This window comes from Lepidochelys kempii, chromosome 9, assembly GCF_965140265.1.
Source record: "Lepidochelys kempii isolate rLepKem1 chromosome 9, rLepKem1.hap2, whole genome shotgun sequence".
Lineage (NCBI taxonomy): Eukaryota > Metazoa > Chordata > Testudines > Cheloniidae > Lepidochelys > Lepidochelys kempii.
In genome coordinates, this window is record NC_133264.1 from 89527084 (window position 1) to 89546700 (window position 19617).

A 19617-nucleotide genomic window follows, 5' to 3' on the forward strand; every position below is an offset into this window, starting at 1 on the left:
ATACCTTCAGATCAGCGGCACTGCTATGGGTACCTGCATGGCCCCACAGTATGCCAACATTTTTATGGCTGATTTAGAACAACGCTTCCTCAGCTCTCGTCCCCTAAAGCCCCTACTCTACTTGCGCTATATTGATAACATCTTCATCATCTGGACCCATGGAAAAGAAGCCCTTGAGGAATTCCACCATGATTTCAACAATTTCCATCCCACCATCAACCTCAGCCTGGTCCAGTCCACACAAGAGATCCACTTCCTGGACACTACAGTGCTAATAAACAATGGTCACATAAACACCACCCTATACCGGAAACCTACTGACCGCTATTCCTACCTACATGCCTCCAGCTTTCACCCTCACCACACCACACGATCCATCGTCTACAGCCAAGCTCTGCGATACAACCGCATTTGCTCCAACCCCTCAGACAGAGACAAACACCTACAAGATCTCTATCAAGCTTTCTTACAACTACAATACCCACCTGCGGAAGTGAAGAAACAGATTGATAGAGCCAGAAGAGTTCCCAGAAGTCACCTACTACAGGACAGGCCTAACAAAGAAAATAACAGAATGCCACTAGCCATCACCTTCAGCCCCCAACTAAAACCCCTCCAACGCATTATTAAGGATCTACAACCTATCCTGAAGGATGACCCAACACTCTCACAAATCTTGGGAGACAGGCCAGTCCTTGCCTACAGACAGCCCCGCAACCTGAAGCAAATACTCACCAACAACCACATACCACACAACAGAACCACTAGCCCAGGAACCTATCCTTGCAACAAAGCCCGTTGCCAACTGTGCCCACATATCTATTCAGGGGACACCATCACAGGGCCTAATAACATCAGCCACACTATCAGAGGCTCATTCACCTGCACATCCACCAATGTGATATATGCCATCATGTGCCAGCAATGCCCCTCTGCCATTTACATTGGTCAAACTGGACAGTCTCTACGTAAAAGAATAAATGGACACAAATCAGATGTCAAGAATTATAACATTCATAAACCAGTCGGAGACACTTCAACCTCTCTGGTCACGCAATCACCGACATGAAGGTCACTATCTTACAATAAAAAAACTTCAAATCCAGACTCCAGCGAGAAACTGCTGAATTGGAATTCATTTGCAAATTGGATACTATTAATTTAGGCTTAAATAGAGACTGGGAGTGGCTAAGTCATTATGCAAAGTAGCCTATTTCCCCTTGCTTTTTCCTACTCCCCCCCCCCCCGACCTTCTGGTTAAACTTGGATTTAAACTTGGAGAGTGGTCAGTTTGGATGAGCTATTGCCAGCAGGAGAGTGAGTTTATGTGTGTGTGTGTGTGTGTGTGTGTGTGTTGCCCGGGGTGAGAAAGCCTGGATCTGTGCTGGAAATGACCCACCTTGATTATCATGCACATTGTAGGGAGAGTGGTCACTTTGGATAAGCTATTACCAGCAGGAGAATGAGTTTGTGTGTGTGGTTTTTGGAGGGGGCTGAGGGGGTGAGAGAACCTGGATTTGTGCTGGAAATGACCCACCTTGATTATCATACACATTGTGAAGAGAGTGGATGGGCTTTGGATGGGCTATTACCAGCAGGAGAGTGAGTTTGGGGGGGGGGGGGGCAGAGGGTGAGAAAACCTGGATTTGTGCTGGAAATGGCCCAACTTGATGATCACTTTAGATAAGCTATTACCAGCAGGACAGTGGGGTGGGAGGGGGTATTGTTTCATGGTCTCTGTGTGTATATAATGTCTACTGCAGTTTCCACGGTATACATCCGATGAAGTGAGCTGTAGCTCACGAAAGCTCATGCTCAAATAAATTGGTTAGTCTCTAAGGTGCCACAAGTACTCCTTTTCTTTTTGCAAAGAATTTACTGAGACTCACAGATGTAAAATACTTAAATCCAAGCCCTAAACCATGATCCAGTCCCCGAGAAGTGTTTACAAACACTGCATTAGCATAGGGTGCCATGTGTTATCCAGATTATAAACTGAGAATACACTTTTAACCAATGAAGTGTTTTTTTCCTGCAAAGTCCATAGTTTCTCATTGTGTGTGCATTCTGTTAGTCCCTTGCTCTGCCGTGGGTAGCAACAGCCCACTCTCAGATTAATACGAATTTGATTAAACTTCCAAAAAGAGTGGATTAGGAGTTTTATTTAGAAGTATAAATCAAATATTGGTAGTATTTGTTTACTGAGCTCATTGGTGGAAGTTATGTGTAAAACACAGAATGAAACATGGGATGAAATCTTGGCTCCAGTGAAGTCACTGGAAGTTTTCCATTGACTTCAATCCCACAAAGTTTAGATTAGACCTCCTGCAGTTCTGGTAGGTCACTTGCAGATTTGCATGGGCTTGATGATGCGGATCATTACTTGTGTGAGTTGCCCTTCTGCATTCACATATATTAAGAATTAAGTCCAATTTTAATAGACCAGCCACAAAGTTTTGAAAAAGGAGTTGGAAAATTAGTATCTCCTGCTGCAGGCAATCTGGACAACATCTTTTGGAATGGAACTAGTCACATTATAAGCACATCAGCAGTAGGGAAGGGTGTGTGGTCCCAAAACAATATTGTAAGCACCTGATTGCATTCACTCAAAGGACCCTATGGTTCTATGGGTTAGTGATTCCCACAAGGAGATGAATACTTTCACTTTGCATCAAACTCACTGGGAGTTGAGGGTATTCAAAACATTACTGAATTGGGCCTGATCCTGTACTATTGAAGTTGATGGATACTCAGCTGTTACAAGGTCACACAGGCTCAATCCTGCACTGGGCTCTATTAAGGTGGTCTCTCTTGTGCCCATGTGGAGTCCCACGGAAGCCACTAGGACTCTATATAGGCACAGGCTGAGACAGAGAATCCCAATGGAGGACTGGAACCTCACTTAGTTGCCTAAGTATGGATTTTGGTGCCTAAAGTTTGCCACTCAAATTTGAAAATGCTGGCCCTAGTTCCCAGACTGAGCAGAGCGGTGGCTCCTACTGGCTCCTTTGATGGTCATGAAAATGCCATTTCATGGAAAGCATCAGCTGCTTTGCACAGAGGTCTGGATTTTGCAGGCTGGCAGCTGGAAAGAGTGGCTGATAATAGACGTGACAAATTGCAGGACTCTGACAAAGTAAGGGACTAAATCCATATCCTAGTGAAGTCAGTGTGGGTTTTGCTGTTGAGCTGAGTTGAATCAGGAATTTGCCCATGATCTTTGTTTTTCGGCTGTTCTGTAGGGAAACTGGACTTCATAACTGATGTACTGTGTTAAGACACAAAGCTGATGATGAGAACACATCAACATGTTTAACTTCTGTATCTTTGCCAGTATTATCCAGATCCTTCCTTTCTCTTGGGCAGGGATGGGCAGAGAAGGGTTTCATCAAAACATTCCCCACTTCTTCTGCAATGGAGCCCAAGTAAAAGGGGGGCATGTGCTTGCACTGTGAGTGAGTGACTCACTTTGTTCTCCCATTTAGACAAGAATGTTTGATCTTAACCATAATCAAGGCCAGAGACACCCAGCATACACCAACCTGCATGGTGCTAGCCTTTTTTATATTTTGTCCCTGAAATATGCTGAGTACATGGATAATATTCCCCCCTTTTAGAATACTTGTCAGGTGTTTATTTGTCCTCTCTGGCAGGCAGGGGGCCATGAATGAGGGGATTGCTCCTTCACAGACAGGGAAATCACCCCAACTCTCCCTTCAGAGGGGTGGCAAATTTTTAACAAGGGGGCTGTTCATGGTCCCTCTTATCACATCAGTATTGTGGAGACTCGTTCTCACCATTGGGAATTCTTCTCACCCAGAGCTGCAAGCTGCTTGTTATGTGTTTACAGAATATCTGAGTTTGGCTCAAGAATGTGAGTTACAATTTTGTTTGATATGTAACTATTTATTCCCATCTCTCACACGAGTTTTTATTTGGATCTCTACTCTTTCTTTAAAACATTTCCTTTTGTTTTGTAATGGAACTCCAGTGCTGTGCATAATACAGGAGTGGAGGTCTGATAAAACTGGTAAACTAGGGCACCCTGTTCCTTTGGGAGCAGAGGCTCTCTGGTTTCTGTGGGTATCCAGTGATCATGGGTTCATGTTGAAGGGACTCAGGGATTGGGGTCCATCCATTATCAACCTGCAAGGCAAAGACAGGGCTGGTGTAGCCCAAAGGAGAGTGCTTGAGTGGCTGACAGGCTGGTTGTGCTAGGGAGCTAGCACAGGCAAGGCTCCCTCATGCTGGAGGCAGGTGGTAACAAGGAGGCGACTCAATCCTGGTGCCCTGAGAAGCATCCCAGCCACCACTGTCAATCCAAGCTGTCACCTCCCAGGTGTGCTGCAAGAACTGGTGTGATCTGAATTACAAAATGAGGCTTTGCTCTTGTAATGGACTCCTGCTCATGCGTGGGGCCCCGTGGCTGCGACGCAGCTTTGCACAGGCCCCGGGATCTGCCAGCATGCATTTTGTCACAGGATGGGGGCCTTTAGTAGATGAAAGTAATATAGTTGATGTCATATATTTGAATACAGCATTTATACCGTCTCTCATGGAATCTGAATTGAAAACAATGCATGTTGGCTTGAGTAAGAACACTAGCCTGTGGACTGAAAACTGGCCAAAAGGTGTTAAACCAAAGGTAACGATAAGCAGAAATGTATCCTATTGGCGGAGATCTGTAATGCAGTGTCATTGAGATTGAGGTCAGCACCAGTCATCCTGGGAGCAGCTCCATGCACCAGGCTGGATCCTGGGAGCAGCTCCATGTTGGTGCATTCAGTGCTTAATTTGTAACAAAAGGGGTGCTGGGGCTCAAGCACATGTTTTAATTTCATAATTGATGAGGGGCTAAGAACTGCCACGCCCAGAGGTGCTGGGATTTACAAACTGCCAAATCCAGAGGTTCTGGGATTTACAAACTGCCACGCCCGGAGATGCTGGAGTTATGAATTGCCACGCCCCGAGGAGCGGGGCCTCAGCCCTAACACCAAATAACCCCTGGAGGCTCCACCGACAGGAAACTCAAAGCTGGAGGCCTTATTTAACATCTTAATTAATAACCTGGAAGCCTGGAGTGAATTGTCTGTCACTGAGTTCATCACAGATGATGCTAAATTGGGACTGAAGCAAGTTCAGAGAACAGCAACCAACAATAAGGGGGGGGAGAGACTGAATATTGAGGAAAGATTAAAGGAGCTGACCACCCCTACTGCAGCACATGGCAGCAGCCATCCCAGATTTTAAAGGGAGTAAACACCAAGCTGGGGCAGGAGCTATTTAGTGATGTACACGGGAGAAGGGAGATGAAGGCAGGGAACAAGGCTTGAAATGCAGGAGGACTGAGGAAGAAATGGGGGCAGTGCTGCAGGATCAGCGGGGGGAGGGATGCATCTACTCCCAGCAGCAGGGCAGGGCTGAGATGGGAGTCTGCATGGCCCAGGGCTGCAGGCCGCCGTGTGCATCCCCTGCGGGCAGGTGAAGGAGGAACGCTTCCCCCCCCCGGGGGGCAGGGCGGGGGGTGCTGCAGATGGCGGAGCCTGGCCTGGGGGGGCCCCGGCAGTGGGGCAGAGCTGAAGCTGGCTGTGTGTGTGCGGGGGGGACAGCAGGGGAGCGCATCCCCCCCCCCGCGCCCCCGCGCCCGCCCCCGCCCAGGCTAGCGCAGGGCTCGCGCCAGGCGCTCCGCCGCCCAGACACATTGTAGCCGACAACTCGCCCGGGCTCGGGTCGGACCATTCCGAGCCGGGGGGGGGGGAAGGTTCAGCAGCTCGCATTTCGGGGCGCCCAGCGGGGCGGGAGCCGGCTCGGGGCCGGCCCGTGGCCACGCGGGGAGGAGGGGCGGTGCGGAGGGGCGCGGGCGCCGTGTCGGGGTCGGCCTGCGGGGCGCGGAGGGCGGGGCTGCTGCTCTCACCCCCCCCCCCCCGGGCGCAGTGGGCGGGTCCCGGGGGTAGCTCGGGCTCCCGGCCGCGCGAGGGGGCGTTTCCCCTTCGGCTTCTGGCGGCGGCGGCGGCGGGGCCATGGCGGCGACCGAGATCGCGCGGCAGGTGGTGAGCGCGGGGCCGGGCTGCCCGGGCCGGGAGGGGGCTGCGGGGAGGGAGGCCGGGGCGTTGCCGAGTGAATGGCTGCCCCGAGCGGCTCCGTCCGGCCCCGGAGCCCGGGCTGCGAGCGGGGCTCGTGCCGCCGGGGGGGCCCCGAGCTGCTCCCCGGGCCCCCGCGGAGCCCCCTAGGGGAGGTGGGCGGGACTGGAAATTGGGCGGTGCCCGGGCCCCGCGCGTCCCCCTTGCTCCCGAGGGAAAGTTTGGAGGCGAGCTCTGCCGCCGGGTAGCTCTATCGAGCTCACCCTCTTCCCCCCCCCCACCGGGGGACCCCCGCTTTCACCCCCTTCCTGGATCCCCCTTTTCCCGGGGGACCCCGCCCCCTACTTTGCTTTCCCAGCTCTCCATCGCGGAGAGGGGGGCAAGTGTGGCCCGTGTTCTGTGGCCGCAGGGCTCTGCTGCGTTTGCAGCTCATCTGCTCTCTGTCCTGTGTAGCTCTCTGTGCCTCCGTGAAAGCCAAAGGGACTCATGAACCCGACAGGAAGGATGGGTCCATGGTTAGGATGCTACCCTGGTGCTTGGGAGGCTGGGGTTCAAGTCCAGGCATGGCCACAGGCTTCCCCGTGACAAGTCACTGTGCTTCACGCCCCCCCCCCCCCCGCAAAAATGATAATAGCCCATCCCTGCTTTACAAGGGTGTTGTGATGTTGCACACAGGGCTGGAAGGCTCTCTAAGTGCATGCGGTAGCTGGATGTAAGTGGGGCAGGGTTCCTGGTAAATCCACCCTCTGTTGAGGATGAGAGGAAGTTGTATGCGTGGTTCTAGTGGCGGTGCAACTAGTACATCCTGTCACTTCAGGGTATGTCTGCTCAGCATTTTGGAGCCCGTGGGCGCAAGCCCCGCAGCTCGGACGGACCATCTTGGGCGAAGGGGACTCATGCTGATGCTCTAGAAATAGCTGTGATGTTGCGGCTTGGGCTCTGGCGCCTAGGGAGGGAGATAGCCGTTAGAGCCCAAGCTATACCTTTAAAATGCTGTCTAGACAGCTCTTTTTAAAGTTCTATCGCAAGCCCAAGTCTGTCAACCCAGGCGGGGAGGCTTGTTCCCACAGGCCCCAAAACACTGTGTAGATATCGCTTAGAAGTTAGACATGAAGGGCTTGTGAGGTCCTCTTGCCGTAGGGGGACATTGGAATAGAAGGTTGGTGTAGTATTACCACCAAGGAATATCCCTGGTTGATCCTGAGGTTCTTTTAAAAATAATGTGGCTTTATGAATAAATGTTGGCATTCGTATAGTCGCACTGTCCCTAACTCACTCTGTTATGACGAGATGTTGCGTTTATCTAATCTTGGATCAGAAGGCTTCCCAGGAAAGTGACTTGTGCCAAATCCATCATAAATGCAGTAAGAATTAACTTTTACGTTCGCAGGATTAGGGACGTTAGCCAATTTTCTGTTTATTTCTAATATTAATGGGAAAGTCTTGTGCCTCTTCCATTGCTGTGAATGCTTGTTAACTTGGCATTATTTCCCATCCATAAAGAGCCATACTTTACCATTTTTGTTCTTAGCTTATTAACGGCTCACTTTGCTAATAGACTTTTGAATCTGTCCCGCATTGCAGACATCACTTAGGACGCAAACAAGGCTCTTCCACCCTTGTCGATCTTGGGCTGCTCTTTGCATGTCCCTGTGATATTAAGCACCATACATTTTCTCTTTGTGAGTAGTATTCGATTTAGCTCCTTTTGCATTTTCCTCCAGCTGCTCATGGCACACCTGCTCTGGCTTCATTCTTCGCACATGTCCCAAATATTTCCATTTCCTTTTCTGGATAACTCTAGCTATAAGGGGTTGTGGAACCCAGATGAATCTCGGCATTTGTTATAAATCGATTTCATTTAATACTTAGTGTTTTTCTATGGCATTTACTGTTGAAGGCATTTCGACATTTGTCTGTACTTTTGGCGGATTTCCAGCTTTCGTATCCATATGTTAAGATGGAAATAACAATTGAGTTGAATGTTCAGTTTGGTTTCTAAACTGTAAATTTTCGATGACCACATCTTGGTTAAACTGGTGATTGCAGCCTTTGCCTTGCCAGTTGGTGACATTATTTCCTTCTGGACATCCCCCTTGGCATATTGTCATGGTATGAAAATTGGCACACTTCTTGTATTTCTTTGCCTTCTAAAATAAAATTCAGCACTGCATTCTCGTAAAGGGATGCTCAGAACTGTTAAGCACTCATGTGATGTGGCATGGCTACTGTTGCAAGGCAAGGTAGACAGCTACTTATTCACACTGTGTGATTTAAAAAAAAATATTTTTTCTTTAGACAGATGAAAAAATGAATGTGTCACAAACTGAAAATGTCTTTATCCTGATAGATGACTCATGCTGTCGTGGGCCCAGACTTGAGGCAGTGGTTTGTTGTGCAGTCAGTCGTAGCACAGTGGAGAAGAAGAGCACTGTTATCTTTTGAGAGCAGTTTAAATTGTATAAGAAGGGTGGGGGGTTGGATGGCACCAGGGATTCGTTGCAGGGATACATAACCTTTCATCCCTGTGTTGTCACTTTGATACCAGCCCAGGTCAGTAGTAATGGAAAATTATTACTACTTAATGGCTGTTGAGTGATCTCTAGGAAATAAGTGTGGTATTGATTCAGTTTTCAGGGAACATGTATCCACAGCACAAAAATGATTGCTGTTATTGTCAGCCTTTGCTGAGATGCAAAGAATGAACTCCCCCTTTACCTCTAGAAGGCAGTTCTTTCTGCTCATGGTTGAGGTACCTTAGCAGGGCAGTGTAGATGAGCTTCGGCTACCTTCTCTGTAGATGAATAGGGTGCAAGTCTCAGTGGTTGTGAATCTGACACCTTTCATGAGCAATAAAGTCCTGATCCTGCAAGCTGATCATCATGGGCAGAAGCCTAATGCCCATGTGGGGCCTATTTGAAGTCAGTGGGTCTCTGCTTGGATGAAGGGGTTCATGTTGGGGAGAGGAGGTCACCTTGCAGGATCAGGGTCTAGATTTGGATAGGAAGCTGTCATATGTAATTTATATAGTATAAGATTGAAAGTAATGGGAGGAGGGGTGCTGAATGTTTTTTTATCCAATTTTTTTGGTTGAGGGGAATTTTTCCTGGGAAAATATCCAAATAGTCTGACATCTCTGCAATCTTTGGCAAGGGCATCAAAAAGCGTTAGCAATGGAGCTTGAGTCTGAAATTGCAGAAGCACTTGACTGTTCTTGGATGTTGAATGGATGATCAGTGCAATCAAGTCAAAGAGGAGACGGCCATAATTTTTTCTTGGTGAATTCAAAACCACTTTTTTTTTTTTATAAATTAACCTACTGATTTATTCAGTAATAGCTGGGAAAGAAAAAGAAACATGAAGCCCTTTTCCTCCACAAGTGTAATGCAGGCATCTGAAATATAGATGTTTACACTGCCAACCAGGGATTTCTGTCATTGCATAAAAGAACCACATACTTGTACAATTCAGAAGTAGTCAGTAAAAGTGCTGTTATAGGCTGTCTTCTGATCAGAGCCAACTGGGGTCTAAATTAAGTAGGTATCATAACACAGGATCTTGCTCCCAGCAAGTGAAGTTGCTTGAAAATTCTTCTAGCTTAAAAAGATTTTCACTTCATCTTTATCTGTTAAAAAGTTAGATACTTCCTTCCTAGACATGGTTATCAAAGGACAAACTTCTTAGAAGAAACAGTCAGATAATGGCCTTACCCAGATAAGCTCTTTTTTGTACGAGATTCTGGACAATTTCTTTGTTAACAAACATTAGAAAATGTGTGCCCCAGGTTTTACATCTTGGACTCTACCTTAAAATTCTTATTAAGGGTAAAAAGAAAAGGAGTACTTGTGGCACCTTAGAGACTAACCAATTTATTTGAGCATGAGCTTTCGTGAGCTACAGCTGATGAAGTGAGCTGTAGCTCACGAAAGCTCATGCTCAAATAAATTGGTTAGTCTCTAAGGTGCCACAAGTACTCCTTTTCTTTTTGCGAATACAGACTAACACGGCTGTTCCTCTGAAACCTGTTATTAAGGGTAGTCCATGGTAGAAGCTCTTGAGTGCATCCAAGCAAATGCAGGACAAAATACTGCACCGACTGAAACATTTTCCTTCAGTTTTGAGCAAAATTAATTCAGATCTGCATTGAAGCACTCAGGATGATTTGTCACCCTCACTCATACCTTGTTTATGACCTAGACATTACATGTAGCAATATTCTGAGTATTGAGTCTTCATTTTGTACATTGAGGCTCTGGTCCTGAAAACATGTATTTGCATAAGTAGGCTGTGGGCAAGCAGAACATTTCTGGCCCATGAGTCTCCTCTCCCCACAGATCTTCTCATTTCTGATGATTTTCTGGTATGCCCCAAGCAGCCTGAGTCTAAACCCTTAGTTTCCAATACATTTCACTGCTTCTTATCTCTCAACTTCTGGACTAGAGTGCCAAGGAAAATTAGTGGAGCTTTCTTAGGTGAGCTCCACTATATTTCATAGTGATGGGTTTCATTTTATGGCTGTTCTAATTTCCATATTTCAGGGCTGTTTATTGTTACAACTCTCCTTCTTTAACAGTCTCTAGCAGCCTGATATTCCAAGTTATTTTTACATAGTCTTTGTGTTTTAATGTGGAGGTTAATGTGCTATGATTAAAAAGTTACTTACATGGTATTTGCTGCTTTGTCTGTAACGGATATGCAATGTGGTTTAACAGCATTTTAAAACCACAGGTGACTAGAGAAGACTGAACAGGAAGTGAATGGTAGCTAGAGTTCTACTTGGTGAAATATGCCTTGCCTCTTGTTTTTTATGGGTAAACTTTTTTGTTCCATCTGTAATACATTTATATTTGGGGATGAAGAGAGAAAATGTGTTCTGAATGAGAGCCTGTACTTCCACCCACATTCCCTGTAGCAAATTGGGTTGGATTCTTAGAGTTTCAGTGTTTTAGGTAATATTTCAGCACTGCAGATTTAAGATTTGGTATTGAAAATGCACTTGATATTTCTCCCTGTCTCTAGTTAGAATCCTGTTTGTGATTCCTTCTCTGTTGATTTTGTTAGTGCTCATCAGTGGGGTGTTTCCACCAGGGTACTGAGGTAGTGATGCACACTTAGTGGAGACAAAACAGTGCCTGAGATTATTCTGTTGGTTTTTATTTTACTGTGTGTTAACATATGCTTGCAAAGGCTCTGTGTATTGCAACCTGATTCACCTCTTCTTCCTCCTGTGTATAATGTTGTCTTATTGGTACTCCTTTTTGAATTACTAGAATGCAGAGCTGCATACTCAGAAGGCCTCTGAGATAAAATAAAATCCCTTGGGTGACTAGAACGGATTCCTCTAATAAACATGTGATTTGGAGGCAAGGTGCTTTGGAATTCATCAAGCGCCATATTTGGTGAACATGTTGGCAGGAGGAAGCAGACGCGCACACAAAATATGGCTGGGGGAACATATTTATACATAACAAGGCTGTAAATATGGCTAATGGCTGGAATGTATCATGGAGCCTCAGATTAAAAAAAAAATAGCAACCATGTCGTAGTCTATTCCAGATGCATTTCTTGAGAGCATTTTCCCTGTGCTAAAATATCGTTTAGTTCAATGAAAGAAAAACACATTTTATGGCCTTTTAAAAAAGGATTTTAGATATGCAAAGATATTAATCTGAGAGACTAAAAAAAGAAAAGGACTTGTGACACCTTAGAGACTAACAAATTTATTTGAGCATAAGCTTTCGTGAGCTACAGCTCATTTCATCGAATGCATTCAGTGGAATGAGCTGTAGCTCACGAAAGCTTATGCTCAAATAAATTTGTTAGTCTCTAAGGTGCCACAAGTCCTCCTTTTCTTTTTCCGGATACAGACTAACACGGCTGCTACTCTGAAACTAAAAAAAGTGACATGGATGCATTCTCTCTCACTGGTTTTGGCCACCTGTTTACTGTAATACTAACAAACTAATGATGTGTTTCAAAAGCCAAATGTGAATTTTCTGCACTGGAGATTGAAATGCCTTATTTAGGGAGATGCCTTGAATGAGAGAAATGTCATTGTGGGGGACAAACTGTTCTTGCTATCACATTTGCATGCAAATATATGAGATTAACACTGAAATACAAATTTGGATGAGTTGGGCCTGGAATATGAACCTTTGCAAATAGTTTAGGTATTTTTATGCAGATTTCTAGCTTGTGTCCAGAATGGCTTATCGTAAGTTGACCTTCGTGCAGTAGCCAGGTGAACTTTTCAAAAAGGCAGGCAGTGAGCAGTGAGCTACCTGTTTGCTGCTCTGTGTGTCTGGGATGGGGGGACGGATAAGCCGTTTTGTTTCCAGGCTCATCTCTCTCTTTCATGGGCAGGTGCAGGAGTCGGAGTAAGGACCTGTGTCCTTTCGCTCCTGTCCCTTCTGCTGAAGCTCCTGAGGTGGTGCAGGCATAGCTGTTGGTTTGCGTTTTGTGGTAATGCTGTTTGTGGCCCAGGAATGGATGGAGCCTTGGGGAAGCCCCTCTCCCTGCCTTGTTTCTAGCTGACCCAGTGGAAAACTGGGAGTTGCTGCTGTTTGAAAGTCTCTTCTGGGTTTGAACCAGTGCAGCCCTATGGGGATTTAGCTCCTGGAACCAGGCTGCAAGTGGTTGGGAGTGGGAGAGTGTTGCTGAGGAGCCATTGTTGATGCAAGGCTGTGTGCGACTCCAGGGGTTGGGATTTTCTTTCTCTATGGATCCCCACGATCGAGATGCAGCACTCGTGCATGCCCCAAATCTCTTCCATCTGAGAAGACTCGCATTTCGAAATTTGTTCAACTCATGGAGTTTTTCTGGACCGTCTGTTGCCTCTAGTGGATAAATATGCTGGAAGGTACATGGTCTGCCAACAAACACTAATTATGTATAGTATTGTCTGTAGCTTGGACAGCAGCAATCCCAGAAGTATAAGACGTGGAGATGGAAAAGACCTGTTAGGTCACCTAGTCCATCTATCTGCAGTGTGGGTTTATTCCCTATTGGTCCCTGCAATGATGGCAATTGTGTCTGTTGCTAATTGTCATTATTAGGATTTTACTGAACTCTAATCGGTTAACTAAGATGTTTGCATTTGCAACAATATAGAAAATGTTGCCATATTCAACAGATTTCCATTCAGGTTGTGTTGGCAGCAGCTGTTACAATACTTACACTGTACAGCTGTGTTGTGTTTCAGTTGTCTGATTATTGGGTAAGGTTACAACTTTGTTACTAATTCTTTCTAGTCCTCAAGTTATACTGACATTTTATTACAAAATAGCTATAATTACTGATTAACTTCTGTTTCCCAGGGGAGGGTCATGTGTGTTGCTTCCATTATAGGGAAAGTCTTGAGTGTCCCGCCCATCAAAACTTTAAAAATTATAAATAAACTGTATACACACACAATTGCAGTTGTTTAAACATACTTCTCTAATATATTTCTGTGGCAAAGCAATTTTGCAACACAAATGGAATCAGGTATTTTGTGTGCATTGTCTGGAGCAGTTTATTAAGCAGTGAGGGAAGTATGTTGACAAGAAGCAAAGATTTACAATATGTACAGATCTGTTTTTGGACTGCTCAATAGAAGGAAGAAGTGACACATTCCTCTTGGGAGGTCTTAAAAAGTGTATATCAATGAGTGTGTTGTACTTAGAAGTAACTTTTAAAAATGTGTTTTAAATCATTCCAGGGTGAAGGCTGCCGTACTGTCCCACTTTCTGGACATGTGGGATTTGACAGTTTGCCTGACCAGCTGGTTAATAAGTCAGTTAACCATGGCTTCTGTTTCAACATCCTGTGTGTGGGTGAGTATTTCCATTCTGGGAGATTGTATTGATGAACAAGGCTGCCCTGCAACCAGAAGTCATGTATAGGTAATTGGGTTAACAAGGTAGCTTTAAGAAAAGGAGTACTTGTGGCACCTTAGAGACTAACCAATTTATTTGAGCATAAGCTACAGCTCACTTCATCGGATGCATAAAAGTGGAAAATGCAGTGAGGATGTTTTTATACACACAGACCATGAAAAAATGGGTGTTTATCACTTCAAAAGGTTTTCTCCCCCCACCCCACTCTCCTGCTGGTAATAGCTTATCTAAAGTGACCACTCTCCTTACAGTGTGTATGATCATCAAGGTGGGCCATTTCCAGCACAAATCCAGGTTTTCTCTCCCCCCACCCCACTCTCCTGCTGGTAATAGCTTATCTAAAGTGACCACTCTCCTTACAATGTGTATGATAATCAAGGTGGGCCATTTCCAGCACAAATCCAGGGTTTAACAAGAACGTCTGAGGGGGAAGGGGGGGTAGGAAAAAACAAGGGGAAATAGGTTACCTTGCATAATGACTTAGCCACTCCCAGTCTCTATTCAAGCCTAAGTTAATTGTATCCAATTTGCAAATGAATTCCAATTCAGCAGTCTCTCACTGGACTCTGGTTTTGAAGTAGCTTTGATTTATTCAGAATGCAATTTTTTTTGGTCATCTGATCCATTTTCAGTAACTAAATGAGATTTACTGGCACTCTGAGAAGTCTGCTGCTGAAGTTGTGGGGAAATGTAATGTGCAATTCCACTGAGCAAAAGAACTGTAAAAATAATGTATAAGATCCCTGGTTTTTTATTTTGGGGGGGAGGGATTCCCCCCCATATTTTAATGCAATGCTTTTAGTAGAAAATAAGCTGTTCAAGTCAAATAATTTGATATGAGGCCGCCTTTGGATTGCCAGTTATTTAAACAATAATTGTACAGGTCTTAAAAAGCAAACAATGATTTTTTTTGTTTTGTCTTTCTTTTTCCCTATCCACTTTTTTTTGTACTTGTGTGTGTGTGGGCATGTGTTTGCATGGGAGTTTGTATTGCAGTTTCCACAGTATGCATCCAATGAAGTGAGCTGTAGCTCACGAAAGCTTATGCTCAAATAAATTGATTAGTCTCTAAGGTGCCAAAGTATTCCTTTTCTTTTTGCGAATACAGACTAACACGGCTGTTACTCTGAAACCGGATTTAAGTTAGTGTTTGGACCAGGCTTTGTGTGTGTCTGCATTGTCCAAGCTGCCCTCACACAGCTCTGTCAGGGCACCTCAGTCATGGTATGCTGTTACTGTACGATTTTATATCTTATCAGCATAGTATCTGATGGAGTCCATATTGTCTTTTGTGGGATTACAGCACCAAATGGCCCTTTTTTAGCACAGGTTGAAAACTGTATGAAATTAGGTACTGGTGTCACAGTTTGGATAAACATTCCTTAATAACTAATGGAACAAGACTACCATACTTCCTCTGACTGACCTAAGCCCACCCTCCAGGGGTGAAGAGTGTGTTTGCTGCTTTGCTGCTGCTGTTCCAGGTAGACTGCTCCTGCAGATCTCTGGTTTCAAAGTACTGTTGATAGACGAGCGCAGGGGCAAAGGAAGAGATGATTCTAGTGCTTAATAAGAACAAAATTTCCCCCTCAAATCCTAATGACATGTCTTGATTCTGATAGTTGGTGCTCACTCTGTATGAAGTTCTCTCTTGGTATGTCTACGCCGCAATAGAACACTTGCGGGCCTGTGTCAGCTGATTCGGCCTCGCCAGGCTGTAAATTGCAATATCGATGCTCAGGCGGCTCTAACCCAAGCCTGAATGTCTACACTAGAGTTTTATAGCCCTTCAGCCCAAGCGCTATGAGCCCATGTCAGCTGACACTGCCCAGCTGCAGGTGTCTTATTGCAGTGTAGACAGACCCTCCCTGTCCATGAAAGATCCATGCATGCAATGCAGCGTGTGGCGCTTATCCACTGTGGAGTTCATGAGAAAAATTCAGACAGGAAGAGCAGAATGGTGAGAGGTGAGCTCTGCCAAATGGAGCTCACAGGAAAACTTTCTCTTACAATGGAATTCCTCTGAGAAAATAAACTTCATTAACAAATGGAGTGGTCATTGTCTGGCTCAGCTGTGAGGTGATTCCAGTGCATGTGTTTGACGTACCCTGTTTACATCACAGATAAAGCACTGTTCCCAAAGATGGAACTCTAACAGTATTTTCTTTGCTGTTGTGTTGTTTTACTCTTCTTTCTTTTGCAGTTAAGGTGCAGTGTTTCCTCTAAGATATAGATGTGATGGCAGGTTTCTCTTTAGATTATGTATTCTCCTTGATATGTGGAGAGCAGTTGAATACTACTGCTTGGTTTTTTTTACTGTCTGCAGGACAAAACTTTAGCATACCAATCAAACATTAGTCAATCTGAATAACAAGTATTAATAACAAGATTAATATTATCACAGTGAATATTACAAGTATTAATAACGCTGCTCATATAAATAATCATTACAGAATAGACACTTCTGCTATCTTCATTTTCTGTAATTACAATTTTTTTTAATGAACTTTACTAGGAAAAAATCATGTAGATGGCTTGGCAAAGGGCAGAATATAAACTTTCTTCAGCCTTATTTGAATGGTTCAGGTTGTTAAATGTTTGCTTTTCTTATAAGTGTTTGGGTTAAATTCATTTTAATAAAATCAAACTCCTAAGCATTCTGAAAAAATAACTTTCTCCTCTCCATTTGTCAGGTTTACTTAACATAATGGCATCATCAGTTCTTCTCATCCAGAAAGTGTTCCAGGAAAGCAGTAAAGATGTGACATTTTAATGCAAAAACACAACATGGGAAAGAATAGGCTTAGTTTTGTGCCATTTTGGGACATCTTAAAACATTAAAAAAAGGCACAAACTGAGTTTCCCTCCCCCCCCCCCGTTTTTTGTGTGCTAACCTCTTTAATACACCATACTGATGGAGGGATAATTCTTTTAACAGGAAATAGTTACTCAACTAGTTTATAACAAATTGCATAGTAAGACAGTTAAATATGAAAGAGCAACATTTACTTCAATCACAAGTAACCTTTGATGGAAAAAGGAGACTATGTAGATATTTTTAATAGATACCGCATTGGTTGTAAACCTGTTATTCTGCTCTCACTGAATCCCTTAATGTGATTACATTTTATTAAGGAACGATTTGAAAGTGACTTTTAATGATTAATTCAGATTAAGGGCCATTTTCAGCTGTCTTCTGCTGAAACTGATCTTTGATTTGAGACAAAAGCCAAAAATGGTGAGTGAAAAATAACTGAGCAATGCATTAGAAGCCATGAGGTTCACGAACAGAATCCCTGATAATTATCCCTCAGTGTAACCGTTTCCATTCCATAGCTGTAGTAATAAATGCTGATTGCCTTCCACTTCAGGGTATTACTTGGATAAATATTTTGGTGCCTCAGACTGTTTCCTTTTTGCTGTCAATGTTATTTAGTGACATGAAGCGAGATGATAGAATTGGGTGGCTGCTGAGCTTCAATACAGGCCAGTGCACATTATGGTCATGTTAGACTAGTATTCCACTGTACACAAGTAGTTCCTCCCGCTCAGGGAATCTTTAAAATGAAGATCCTCTTGCATTTGGAGCTGTGAGAAACTGACACAGCCCCCACACTGGTACTTGATCTCCTAGTTTGTGACGCAGCTGCTCTGGGAAAAGAGACCCAGCTCCAGCAGATAAGAATGGTCTCGAATTTTTTCACAAACTGTGTTTCCCAGTTTCGCAAGCCTACGCTTCTCGTTATTTGCATTCAGTGTAGTTCTAGTCTCATTATTTGACTGCTTTATTACTAAGAAGTGAAACTGTATTCATGTTGGTAGCCTAAACTGAGCCCTGTGTTAGAGATTCCAGTCTAGGTATCATTAACCGTTGTGCTGTTTGATGCCGGGGCTGAAGTTGGTTCATGCTCTGTCTAGTGCATTTGGGATGATGTGATCATTACAGTTCTCAATTACACTTTTCCCAAAGAGAACACTTTACTTGTCTGAAGCAGATTTGACAACAAAACTGGGTGGATTCAAAGGCGTCTGGCTGACATGTCAATGAAACATGTCTCTGAAACATGTCAATCTATGGTGCCAAGAGACTGGAATCACCCTAGATGCCTGCAGTGCTTGATGATAACAGAGTAGTAATGTTTGTGAGCTGTGACGTTGAAGGGGCCATTGTAAACTGTAATACTTTAGATCTGTGGTCTTGATTAGAATGGGTTCAAAATAAGGAAGTTGCTTACAATACATGAGTGCTCTTGAGAAGAGGAGAGGGAAGTATATTGTATGGAGTTTTCTGAATTTGGGGTCAAATTCTGCTTTCACATGCATGTATGCAGCTCCAGCTGATTTCAGTGGAGTTGTGTGCTTATGAGTCACAGAATTTGTCTCATTGAATATAAAATTAGCTTTCGAGCCAATAGGAGTACAGTCTTTGTCTCTTTAAGTCACCTGAAAAGCTATTGATAATTGTTTTTTTTGTTTTTCTTCATCATTGTTTCACCTGCCTGGAAATGGCCGCTGCCTGTCACTTGATGGCTTCAAAGTACCTCTTTTGAAATGATTCCCCTTTTGTCCTCAAGCTCCTTAATGAAGCGGAACCAAAACCGCACACAAATTACAAGGGATCTCCCTACAATACGCTGGTATAGAGATTGTCTATGTAGGAAGATTTCCCAGCATAGCTCCACTGTTATTATTTTGTTATAATGGAACTTTGGAAGTGGAGTAAATATTCTAGAATAGTATCAGAGGGGTAGCTGTGTTTAGTCTGGATCTGTAAAAGCGGCAAAGAGTCCTGTGGCACCTTATAGACTAACAGATGTATTGGATGTGTCTGACAAAGTGGGTGTTCACCCACAAAAGCTTCTGCTCCAATACGTGTGTTAGTCTATAAGGTGCCACAGGACTCTTTGCCGCTTATTCTAGAATAAAATCACTTTTATTCTGGAATAGTGGCCAGCTAGATGCTTTATACTAGCATAGCTATAGCAAAATAATTGTACCAAGTTAGCTATGCTGGGAAACTTCCCCATGCAGACAAGCCCTAAGGGAACTATTGTTTCTCTCTCCACAGGGAATGGTTTTATCATGCGGAATTGCCTGGGTGAACCCTTAATGTAGCCTAATCTCTTTAACAGGTAGTGTGTTGTTTAGAGATTGTAGTCTACTTTCCTAGCATACCAGAGTATGTGTGGAGGGGAAGAAGGTGGAGGAAGCAAAGAAGTGCCTGCTTTCACTTTAAAAGACTTTTTTTTATCGGAGGGGAAATGCTCAGCCCCAGTGATTGGGCTTTTTTTTTTTCTTTGATTGCTTGCTGCCGATCAGTGCTTGGAAAAGTGGTGTCCTGGCTCAGAAAACCTTTGTTCTGGTAGGGCAAGGGAGTGCCACCCTTGGGAGGTTGTGAGTTATCATATCTAAAAACTCACTAGTCTCTCGGTCTGGCAGTACTTTGGTACTGGTGCAGGATTGAATCTAGCAGCTCCCAGGTCTTGGGCTAGTTTATTTTTCAGTCCTTGAAAACACTTTGATTTAAAAGCTAAAATTCATTCACCTTTCATGTGCTTCTCATGCTTCTTTGTGCTAGGCTTGCCAATTATCAGGGATATATGTGCTCCTAAAGGGCCTTCTGCTGAAGCTGAATTTGTGAAATGACATTTTTTCACTGA

The 19617-nt window shown here is 44.3% G+C and overlaps 1 protein-coding gene across 7 annotated transcripts in view; it reads left to right on the top strand.

Moving 5' to 3' along the window:
• Positions 1-5945: 5945 nt before the first annotated feature.
• SEPTIN6 (septin 6) overlaps positions 5946-19617 on the top strand; it is a 42635-nt gene continuing 28963 nt past the window's right edge. For 5 of the 7 annotated variants that reach the window (XM_073361332.1, XM_073361329.1, XM_073361334.1 and 2 more), the window contains exons 1-2: positions 5946-6050; positions 13780-13894. In XM_073361332.1, the coding sequence (XP_073217433.1) occupies positions 6021-6050; positions 13780-13894 (145 nt within the window). In that variant the 5' untranslated portion in view covers positions 5946-6020. The remainder of the gene's footprint in view (positions 6051-13779; positions 13895-19617) is intronic. The other 2 variants (XM_073361330.1, XM_073361335.1) reach the window with 2 other exon arrangements.